The 12243-nt window shown below is 42.8% G+C and overlaps 1 protein-coding gene across 2 annotated transcripts in view; it reads left to right on the top strand.

Annotated features, from left to right (window-relative positions):
* The window catches only part of LRRC31 (leucine rich repeat containing 31), a 32353-nt gene that overhangs the window by 11538 nt on the left and 8572 nt on the right, over positions 1-12243 (top strand). For both annotated transcript variants that reach the window (XM_063442649.1, XM_063442648.1), the window contains exons 3-7: positions 2586-2720; positions 4150-4317; positions 6154-6321; positions 9969-10136; positions 12026-12193. In XM_063442649.1, the coding sequence (XP_063298719.1) occupies positions 2586-2720; positions 4150-4317; positions 6154-6321; positions 9969-10136; positions 12026-12193 (807 nt within the window). The remainder of the gene's footprint in view (positions 1-2585; positions 2721-4149; positions 4318-6153; positions 6322-9968; positions 10137-12025; positions 12194-12243) is intronic.

Here is a 12243-nt window from a genome sequence, read left to right as displayed (position 1 = left end):
CGCCGGCCAGGGGTGGGGGCCGGGGGGGAGGACAGTAGGTCCCCCCCCCTACTACTATTATGGCCCCCACCCGCCGCCCAGGGGTGGGGGCCTGGGGGGGGAGGACAGTAGGTCCCCCCCCCCCATTACTATTATGGCCCCCACCCGCCGGCCAGGGGTGGGGGCCGGGGGGGAGGACAGTAGGTCCCCCCCCCCTACTACTATTATGGCCCCCACCCGCCGCCCAGGGGTGGGGGCCAGGGGGGGGGGAGGACAGTAGGTCCCCCCCCCCTCTTATTACCATTATGGCCCCCACCCGCCGGCCAGGGGTGGGGGCCGGGGGGGAGGACAGTAGGTCCCCCCCCCCCCTACTACTATTATGGCCCCCACCCGCCGCCCAGGGGTGGGGGCCGGGGGGGAGGACAGTAGGTCCCCCCCCCTTTATTAACATTATGGCCCCCACCCGCCGCCCAGGGGTGGGGGCCGGGGGGGAGGACAGTAGGTCCCCCCCCCTCTACTACTATTATGGCCCCCACCCGCCGCCCAGGGGTGGGGGCCGGGGGGGGGAGGACAGTAGGTCCCCCCCCCTCTTATTACCATTATGGCCCCCACCCGCCGGCCAGGGGTGGGGGCCGGGGGGGGAGGACAGTAGGTCCCCCCCCTCATTATCTTTATGGCCCCCACCCACCGCTCAGGGGTGGGGGTGGGGGCCGGGGGGGGGACAATAGGTCTCCCTCCCTTATTTTACTTAACGGCCCCCACCCGTCATTTAGGGGTGGGGGGCAATATTTTTTTTTTTTTTTTTCTACAGTGAGCAGCCACAGGCTGCTCACTGCTTACTAGACATGCCCCTACTCGCGGTATAGCGAGTAGGGGCATATTATTTACTAATACCAAGTCATTTTTACTTGGTGTTAGTAAATTTGGCTGAAAGACCAATTCAGGTCTTTCAGCCTTTTAGTAGATAGCTCCCTGATACCGTGGGAATTAGGGAGTTATCTACTAAGCGGCTGCAAGATGCAGCCACAGCAATGAATAGGATCGGAGTTTCATTCATTTGAATGAAATTCCGATCCGAACAAAGTACTGAATTGCATCCTAACACCAATGGAGAAACAGTGCTCATTCTGTTAGGATGCAATTCGGCAGTTTTGCCGGCGTTCTGTCTAAGTGACAGGACTTTCGGCAATACTGACAGGAAGCATTGTGGGAACTGGGAGGAAAGCTAGGGATCATGGGAAAATTGCTCTGACCAGCGGAAATGAAGCACACTTTGCTCCTCCGCTGGTCAGAGCTGGTCAAGCGGAGGAATCCTCCATAAGACAGAGTCCCTACTTTGTCTTGTGATTTTAAAGAAAACTAAAGAAGAATGGAAGAAATGAATAACAGATCCCGAGAGAGGGTGAGAAGAGGAAGAGATTGAGGAAAGGTAAGTTCGGCATGACAGTGCCGCTTTAAATTCTGTGGGCTGGCTGGGGAGATCTGATCTCCCCAGCCAGCCCATGAAAGCTGCAGACATTGAATTGTGTCGGCTGCCAGGGCGCCCCTGTTGCCATGGCGCCCTGTGCGACCGCACAGCTCGCACACCCCTAAGGCCGGCCCTGGAGGTGGAAGCCTGTAACGGATTTTGAAAATATAGTTTTCCACCTGTTAAGTGTAATACAACAGTTTTTTTTTGGTTGAACCCTCTTATTTGTGTTCCCTATTATGTTCTCAAAAATTAACAACAAATTCTAGTTAAACTAGAGGCGTACTCATGCACCCCATAAACCATTGTCATTTGTCTTCAATAGAAGTTGAGGTCAGACCACTGGTCGTTTAAATGGGTTTATTGAGAGATACATATTTTTAAAAGGGGCTGTGGGTACTGATAATCCAGAAAAAGAGAGAGTGAACAAACCTGGCTGGGCCTTTTTAAATATGACACTTTGAGCATTAAATTAAAGGATCACTATAGGGTCATGAACATAAACATGTATTCCTGACCCTATAGTGTTAAAACCACCATCTAGCACCCCTGGGCCCCTCATGCCTCCATAAATATAGCTAAATCTTACTGTATTCAAGTCAGAAGCAGTAAATCTGCATGCTGTTTGACTAAAAAAAAAAACAAGCAGTCTGCTGACATCATCAGAAGTGGTAGCCTGATCCAATCACAATGCTTCCCCATAGGATTGTCTGAGACTGACAAAGAGGCAGATCAGCCCTGGCCAATCAGCATCTCCTCATAGAGATGAATTGAATCAGTGAATCTCTATGCGGAACGTTCGGTGTCTACATGCAGAGGGAGGAGACATTGAATGTCTGGATGCATTTTAGGCAGCCATTAACCAGGAAGGATCTCTAACAGCCATCTGAGGAGTGGCCAGTGACGTTATCACTAGGCTTTTTCTCTGAAAAGACAGTGTTTACAGTAAAAAACCTGAAGATAATGATTCTACTCACCAGAACAAATTCTATAAGCTGTAGTTGTTCTGGTGACTATAGTGTCCCTTTAAGATTGCCCATCTATATATCCAGTGGCAGATTGTATGTTTGATGATATCAAAGTCTTATAACATGTTTTTCATACTATTTTTCTTTCTTCTTCTCTTATTGAATAAAAGAAACAGAACCTGATCCAAAGTTATCCGACTGGTGGAAAGTCGAGCAGTTTATGCAGAAATTCGGAAAAAAAGCGGAACGCAAGTCAATCAGCATTAACAACTGTGACCTGACACAAACTGACATGAAAGAACTCAGTAGGTCTAATCACATTCTATAGTTCTATGTCTCTTTAATGAACTGTTTAGGCTCTGTTTATAAAAGGGCTAGGTTAAAACTCCAATTTCATCCTTGCAGGAATTTAGCAGATAATGTATATATTGTGGGTGGCTGTCTTTTAAGGACTAACGCATCATCCTCTGCCATATTGCTTTGTTACTACATATTGCTTTGTTTATGAACATCTATATCATCTACTGGTCTATATGAACATGTGAATATATATATATATATATCTACAATTTAGTTGATCTAACCACATTGCTATTTCATGCCTCCCAAGTGTCCCTATTTAGGAAGGATAGTTCATATTTTGAGCCAAATACCTCTGTCTCTTTTTGTTTTTTAAATTCTTTATTTTTCATCTTGACAAAGTTGGCAATATAACAAGAAGATTCGGGCTTATGCAGAAGCCATATGGTATGCAATACACATAGATAATGGTACATAATCGATATTCTTATACCACATGTATCATTAAAACGAGTAACATTCTTTGTACCACTTGTCAAGGGTTTTTGTTGTAAAATCAAAGCGTACATTCATCGTCTATTGCTAATAGGGCATGTTGTACCGCAGTGTAAGAGTATGGTATAGAATAAACATGGGGGGGGAGGGGGGTGCTGGTGTGTTATATTATTTATTCTGTCAGGGGAACTCCCCATTTGCGGGTACTTTTTTGTGAGCCAAGGTGTCTGTCGCTTTTTATATTGTAAACTACCTCTTTTTAGGAGCTCCATATTGCAGGTGTTTTTGAATGTGTAACAGAGCTCCACATAAATAATACTCCCAGTAATGTGCCTTTAAACTACAATACATGCTTTTAGAAATCAGTAAGACTCATTGATTTTTTTAAAATTACATTTAAAGTAAGTTACATAAAACTTCTCAGAAGAGCCCGCCCCTGGCCACACTCACACCCATAAACTTAAATTGTCCCTCTTTGTCCATCTGAAATGTTTGGAGGTATGATATTTAAGCCGCTAAATTGGTATATGTTTAAGAAAGCTGTGACCCTTGGGCTTACCCCTCCTCCCCTCTCCCCCCAATGCTCTTTGGCTACTGTTGGATTGGAAGAATTTTTTTATATTTGATAATGCATAGTTTTATTTATGTGTTATGAATGCAATTGCACAGGGGCCAGACTATGGGTGTTGGGGAGGACCCTGGTTTAAGAAAATTATCCAAAATGGTTTGACAGAAAACTGGAAGGACAGCGCCCATATAGACATCACACCATAACTATTAGACCGTCCTGCAGTGATTATGGTACTTTGAAGGCTCCATTAAGAATCACAGTCTGACTCCTCTTGTTTTAACTCCACGCCCATGAGGTTTATTGATAAGCTGATACAGTATGTTCCTTTTGAGTGGCGCACACTAATTATTCTTTTCTGCTTTTCTTAGGCTTACTGATCTCTTTTCTTCCTGATGCGGAAGAAATTGACCTTTCTTGGAATGATTTGATTGGTGGATCAATACATTTACTGACCTCCCAATTCCAACATGTCAGCAATCTGAAAATACTGAGTTTAAGTAACTGCAGTCTTACAGAGAAGGACTTCACTGCCTTAGGTAAAGTGCCTTGATCTCCTGTCTGACTGCATTTTGTCACTTAGATTCCATTGTATAGAATTGGGAAACATTAATAAAATTACGGTGAGAACTTTGTTCAGGAAACTAATTTTGAGCTTTAATAACACCGAATCTTCAGTGTAGGGGATCTCTGGCTTATTGTGAATTGTGGAACTGAGCTGACCACACCCACTGCGCTAAGAAACTGCAGCTTTTTAAATGTGTGCTCTCTAGTAATTTGTCTGATTTACTTTATAAGTAACATCCAACTAATGGGACTACTCTTTTCAATAAAAAATTGTCAAGGAAAATAAAACTTTGTATTAAATAAATTGGAATGCAGCTATGATTTAATAAGGAATAATAATTATAATGAGAGACAAAAAGGCTGTGTCCACTAAACTTGCAATTGGATATGATTGACACAAGAGAATTGCCTTGTTAATCCACCACAATTCACAGTGTTATGGATAATCCTCAAATTGCAATCTAATGCATCACTTCTTCTACCTTGGAATGGGGATTGACATTGCTGGTTCCCTTTGAGCATGGCTCATGGTCACATATATGAACCAAGACGAAAAGGAGAAAATATAGGGAAAGTCATTAATGTCAGAACTGTAATGGATTAACAAGGAGATTGCAAACTATAAATCAGAACAGCAAAATTGCAGAAATTCCTAAATCCTTTTTTTATTCCAGCTGACTTTTTATTTATTTTTTGCTTAATAATTGCAATCACCAGGTTATTACAATTGCCAGACTACTTAATAGATTGTAAATTTGTTTGGACAGGGCCCTCTTCACCTTCTGTTTCGTTATGCAATTCATGTTTTTCTTAGACTTCAATGTTTGTTTTGTTTACCTGCGGACTTTGTTGGCACTTGTTGCTCTCTCCGTACTTGGGGTTGCACTTTACAGCTTACTACCCCAGTAGACTTCTTATGATCCAAGTATCCAACACATGGACTTTCTCAATTGTCTGCCCTGATGAACATGTAGGTCCCACAATCATGCTAAACATTACATATTATTCTTTTACATTTGTTTACATTTAAGGTGCGGGAGAAATATCATCCCTAATGCTGTATTGCTGTAGGAATTTCACTGCGTACACCGCCTCCCTAAAGATAAATATGAGACTGTATAATGCAATATCATTTGCACTTATCCATTTACATTGGGTGGATTGGTTGTATCTAGGAAGGCTGCCAGGCTTCACATCAGCTTTTAAAGGGACCGCAAATTTCAAAAACTAATTGCTTTGTATCTGGGTAGCTAAACACAAAGTTTCTTAATTTGATAAGTCTACTACATTCCCTATCAAATATGTAAACCCACATTTGTCATCAGTGAATTAAACTTATGCTCAAATTATGGGAAAAAGTACACAAAAAATTTAGCATTCCAACAGATTTTAAAAAGAAGAAATAAGTGGGAGGGAATAAAATGATGCTACTTTGTTCATGTGCACATTGCATTTGCTGATAAAGTATTCAAGTAAAACACTATTTCAGAAATGTAAGTCTAGGACAGTGGTCTGTATTCCTTGCACTCAATCTGGTGTTAGTCACGTGCAATGATGGGGAAATATTTTAGTAAATGCTATATATCTCAGACTGGGCATGTGGCAGACTTGTCAGATCGACAAAATAATATTATCATTAAACGAAGCCACCTTTACGGCTATTTTTTAGCTATGGTATAAAAAACAAACAAGAACAAAATAAACAAAAATAGACAAATTGCTGATAAATATATCAGATAGGTGTAGATCATTTTATAGGGTGCAAGTTTATGATAGCCAGTTGGCATAACTGTTTTGCTTTATTTTAGGTGAGTCCTTTAACTTGATTCCTCATTTAGAAAGTTTGGATTTATCGTGGAACAGTAACCTAGGATGCAATCTGTTCAGAATCTCTCAACATGTACCAGGTCAATCCGGTATAAGGACCTTGAACCTAACAGAATGTAACCTCAAATTAGCCGATGGAGACTCTCTAGGTAAGACATCTTTGTGTATTTGCGCGTGTACCTTACAGGTTTGTTTAGTTTTGTTTTTCTGTGCTCTTATATAATAAATGTTACTGTAATTTTGAAAACTGTGAGAATCGTTCCATATAAAGGTTGTATCTGACACATGAGACATATTATTATTTTTACTTATAAAGCGCCAACAGATTTTGCATTGTTATACAATAGCTGTACTAACAACAAACAAATAGTTGCAACTGGACAAGTCAGACATACAGGCACTGAGAGCCCTGCTCAAGCTTACATTCATGGGGCATGGGGTAAAATGACATAATAGGCAAAAGTAAGATGTATTTCATGTAATGGAAAAGTAGATTTCTAGGTCTATTACAATCAAAGTCTAGTTTATTGGATGACACCTTTGCAGGAGAGAAGAGGGGTTAGTAAGGCATGTGGAGGGAAAGCTGTTAGCAGTTTAACTGACATGGCTTCGTGAAGAATTTCGTTTTCAGTGCATTATTTTGATGGATCTGAGACTGGGTGAGAGTCTAAAGGAGCGGGGAATGGTATTTCACAGGAACAATGCAGCCCTAGGAAAGTCTTGATGGCTAGAGTCAAAGGTGCGAATACGAACAGAAAATAGGAGACTGGATGGGACACACTTGTGTATTAGTATGGATAGACAGGAGCAGAAGATATTTGTAAGCAAAGACCAGAATTTTAAATTGAGCCTTGTATCTTATGGGAAGCTAATGTAAGGACTGACAGAGGGGGAGAGGTGTAGTTGGTTCAGACTATGAGCATTCATTACAGACTCTAGCAGAGCGAGCTGGGACCAGTAAGAAACAGATTGCAGTAATCAAGGCAGGAGATGGTAGCGGCATGGAAAAGCATCTCAGCTGCATTCGGTGTTAAGTAGGGCCAGATACCAGCTATGTTTTTGACATGTAATTAAAAGGATTTGGAGACTGATTGCATATGAACGATGAAGGATAGGATGGAATTGAAGTTAACTCTAAGGAAGCAGTCTGTGAGATAGCGCCATCCAGTTATAAATAGCATTGATGCAGTCAGGGCCGGTGCAAGGGTTTTTGCCGCCCTAGGCAAAAGTAAAGTTTGCCTCCTCCCCCCCATGTGACATCACAATGCCCCAACCATATAATCTGCCATGTTAACTAACACCAGTACTGCAGTGCCGCCGTGTTTACATTAAAAGGCCTGCAGGGACAGGCTATAGACACCAGAACCACTACATTAAGCTGCGGTGGTTCTGGGGACTATAGTGTCCCTTTAATGTGAGGTAAATTAGAGATTAGTACCACAAATAATATACTAGATTGCCTACTTACAACCAGATGAGGATGATGATGGGCTCTAGCTGCAGTCTGGCTCCACTGGTCTGGTGTAGAACAGGATCTCTGGAGGCTGTTTGTAACTGTGGTCACAAAAATCAATGTCCAGGAAGAACGGGAAGCAGCTCCATTTTTTGGGGGCCCTTTACACAGCTCAAGGTCTGGGTCCCAGGGTCCACCTTCATGTTCCACCAATGAGTTTGTTCACAGGGGGTGGAGTGTGTAGGGGATGTCCTGATATGTGTGTAAGGAATGCATTGTGTGAATCTGTGTTTGTATGTGTTAGGGCTGCAAGGTATGTTTCTGTGTATGTACGGGATGCAGTGTGTGCGTCTGTAAGGGGTGCATTGAGTGTGTGTAAGGAATGCATTGTGTGTTTCTGTGTGTGCAAGGGATGCATTGTGTGTAAGGGTTGCATTGCTTCTGTGTGTGTGTGTCTGTGTGTGTAATGCATTGTGTTTTTCTGTGTGTGCATTGTGTGTGTGTGTGATGGGTGTCAATCTCTCTCCCTCCCTTGTCACTCTCTTCTCCCCCCCTCCTTTGTCACTCTCTTCTCCCCCCCTTGTCCCTCTCTTCTCCCCCCCCTCCCTTGTCACTCTCTTCTCCCCTGCTTGTCCCTCTCTTCCCCCCCCTCCCTTGTCACTCTCTTCTCCCCCATTGTCACTTTCTTCTCCCCTCCCCACTCTCATTCCCCCTTCATCCCCCACAATTCCCCTCCCTGTCAATTTCTTCCTCCCCTCCCTGTCAATTTATTTTCCCCCTGTCAATTTATTCCCCCCCCTGCCTTTCATTTTATTCCCCCTTTCAATTTATCCCCCCACCCTGCCTGTCAATTTATCCCCCCACCCTCCCTGTCAATTTATCCCCCCACCCTCCCTGTCAATTTATCCCCCCTTTTAATTCCCCCTCCCTTTCAATGTATCCCCCCTTTCAATTCCCCCCCTTTCAATTTATCCCCCCCTTTCAATTCCCCCTCCCTTTAAATCCCCCCCCTTTAAATTCCCCCTTTCAATTCCCCCCCTTTCAATTCCCCCCTCCCTTTCAATTTATCTCCTTCCTCCCTTCAATTTATCCCCCCCTTTTCAATTCCCCCTTTCAATTTATCCCCCCTTTCAAATCCCCCCTGCCTTTCAATTCCCCCCCTCCCTTTCAATTCCCCGCCCTCCCTTTCAATTCCCCCCCTCCCTTTCAATCCCCCCCTTTTCAATTCCCCCCTTCCTTTCAATTCATCTCCCCCCCTTTCAATTCCCCCCCCTTTCAATTTATCTCCCCCCCCACCTCTATTGTAGCGTGGCCAAGCCCTGTATGGTCCGCGGGTACAGGGAGCTTTTGTTTCCTGTACCCGGCTGGACTAAAAGGAAGTGCACACTCAGTGTTCACTTCCTGTTAGTCCGGCTGGGTACAGGAGACAGATGCTCCCTGTACCCGCGGACCATACAGAGCTCGGCCACGCTACAGTGAGGGAGTGACAGGAGGGAGCGCTGAGCGCTTCCCTCCTGTCAGCCCCTCTCCTCATGCTGCGCCCGGGCGGTGCACCCTCATGGACGCACCAGCCCGGGCAGAGCTGCAGCCGCCTGAGGTTCTCTGCAGAGCGCTCGGGCTTGCAGCATGCGCCCTAGGCGGCTGCCTAGTCCGCCTTACAGGTAGCGCCGGCCCTGGATGCAGTTGGAGTCATGATTCATGAGGGATGGAGAAAAATCAGAAGAAGACTTGTCTGCCATCAGTCATACTGGAATCCATGAAAATTGATTAGTTTACCAAGGGAGGCAGTATAGATTGAAAGTATTAGAATACCAAGGACAGAACCTGGGGGAATGCCACCAAAGTGGGGTTGTGGAGGAGAGGAACAACAAAAAAAGGAGACACTGAAAGAGTGCTGGGAGAGGTAGGCGGAGAACCATGAAAGAGCAGATTAGAGAGAGACCTGGGTTTAAACAGTAATAATGCTGAAGTGTGGATGATATATGCACAAATGGGGTTAATCAAGAGTTAGTCAAGCAAATACAAACAACTGGGTAAGTATCAATAAAATAATGGTGGGTGTGTGAAAAATTATTAAAGGTAAGTAAGTGAGCCAAAATATATATAGAGTAAGGCTGGTTATACTATTAAAAACATATAAGGACTATCCATTTCAAGAATCCTAGATTTTATGACCCAAATTTCAACAAAAATCTACTTTATACGGTATATATTTCAGAATGAAATGCTTTGCATGTGTATTAGGAGTATTTGTCGGATAACACGGATAGAGAAATGGATAATATTTGACTTTCATGATTGTCAATGTGTCCAATGACTTTTTATATGGGTTTTGTTTTCTAGCACAGGCTGTAAGCAAGATGCCCAAACTGGAAGTGTTGGACCTTTCTGCAAATTCCGAGTTTGGAGTTTATGTCAACACATTTATAGATGATCTGAAGAGATGCTCTTATCTGAGGGAATTGAAACTTCATGGCACTGGATTACAGCAGGACAGCATGCAATGTTTAAGTCAGTAATGACCTAATCCTGTACTTTTACAAACACTCTGTAGATAAACGTCACCCTTAGAAGATGATAGATTTTCATGAATCTTCATAGTACAAACATGACGGGCACAGTGTGCACACTGAATCTATGTAACCACCGTATATCACCAGTGTATTCAATATTCAGCTCACTATTACGTATGTGACTGTATCTGCAGCATTCCTCTTTTATTCATTTGATTTTCATAAATATTAACTCCTTGCTTTGACAAACTGTTCCATTATTTGTCTGTTTGCCTTTTGGAGAGATTTCTTGAACAGTGAAATGTGTGGGAATTTGCTGAAGATTTCACACGGTTATTAAAGGAACACTATAGTCACCTAAATTACTTTAGCTAAATAAAGCAGTTTTAGTGTATAGATCATTCCCCTGCAATTTCACTGCTCAATTCACTGCCATTTAGGAGTTAAATCACTTTGTTTCTGTTTATGCAGCCCTAGCCACACCTCCCCTGGCTATGATTGACAAAGCCTGCATGAAAAAAAAGACTGGTTTCACTTTCAAACAGATGTAATTGACCTTAAATAATTGTATCTCAATCTCTAAATTGAACTTTAATCGCATACAGGATGCTCTTGTAGGGTCTAGCAAGCTATTAACATAGCAGGGGATAAGAAAATCTTAATCAAACAGAACTTGCAATAAAGAAAGCCTAAATAGGGCTCTCTTTACAGGAAGTGTTTATGGAAGGCTGTGCAAGTCACATGCAGGGAGGTGTGACTAGGGTTCATAAACAAAGTGATTTAACTCCTAAATGGCAGAGGATTGATCAGTGAGGCTGCAGGGGCATGTTCTATACACCAAAACTGCTTCATTAAGCCAAAGTTGTTCAGGTGACTATAGTGTCCCTTTAAAGCGGATAAAACGTTGCATGTCTTTCTGATTAACGAACTTGCCTCAAATCTTGAAAAGCAGGACAAACCAGTTTCTTGTAATAATTCAGTTTGATTGTTCTTTGGTATTTTTGCTGTAAGACAGAGCCTCGGGGAAGGCAGGTTTATTCAGTATGCTTTATTGACCTGTATCGCTTTTGTTTTATCACGCTGTGTTCCTGCCTAGTTTTTAGACATTATATTGTGTAGCACGCAGTCCAGACCTTGCGCACATGGATTTATTAGATATCTATAGAAGAATAGTTCATTCCCCATAGTATCTGCAACTTACACTTGCACAATTAAACATACATGTTTCTCACTGAATCAATGCCAAGAGTCGAAGTAAAGGCCTAAAGGTAACTCCAAGTAATCTCATTCAGCACTGTCACAGACATGTCCCAGAGCTGCCCTAATTGTAAACATTTCCCCTTAGCCCTATCATACAAGCACAATAACCACTAGATCAACAAGTAGTGGTTATGGTGCTACAGCAGTGTCAAGAAATAAGTTTTTCATAATTTGAGTTAAAATTGGAAATCAGTTAAAGTTGGGTTAATCGTATTTTTTTTAGAACAGCAGTAATACAAATGTGTAAAAAGGCTGGACTAGATACATTTGAGTCTTTTTCCAGCCTATATTGCTATGTAACTGTATAAACCAGTGGTTTCTAAACCAGTCCTGAAAACACCTTAAACACAACTGGGTGCCTTCAGGACTGGTTTGGAAATAACTGGTATAAACCATACACTACCCCTACTAATACCCAAACACCTATACTTACCTTAACAGTAACCTGAACTTCAACCCTGACACACTAACCTTAGCCTAAAAATATTATGTAATATAAATGACACATGAACATGTTGCCTGGTTTACTTATATATATTCGAGAATTATTGACACCTGCCCTTGCATGTTTATCACTCTTCCAAATTATTGTTGTTTATAGAGTAATACTGTCTCTGTTCCTCCAAGGTTCTGCATTTCAATACTGGCCATATCTGCGGAAGCTGGACCTGTCCTGTAATAAGAAAGCGGGGGGAGGATTCCAAGAAGCGACTGCTGGGCTAACGTCTTTCAAACACCTGGACCTCTTGGATATTCACCAGTGTTGCCTTTCCAGAGACGATGTTGTGGCCCTGAGTAATATGGTTTTCTCAATATAGTTTCTGCTGCTAATTGCTCGTGCGATT

This window comes from Pelobates fuscus, chromosome 2 (assembly GCF_036172605.1).
Source record: "Pelobates fuscus isolate aPelFus1 chromosome 2, aPelFus1.pri, whole genome shotgun sequence".
Classification (NCBI taxonomy): domain Eukaryota; kingdom Metazoa; phylum Chordata; class Amphibia; order Anura; family Pelobatidae; genus Pelobates; species Pelobates fuscus.
This window is presented reverse-complemented; position numbering and strand designations above follow the sequence as displayed.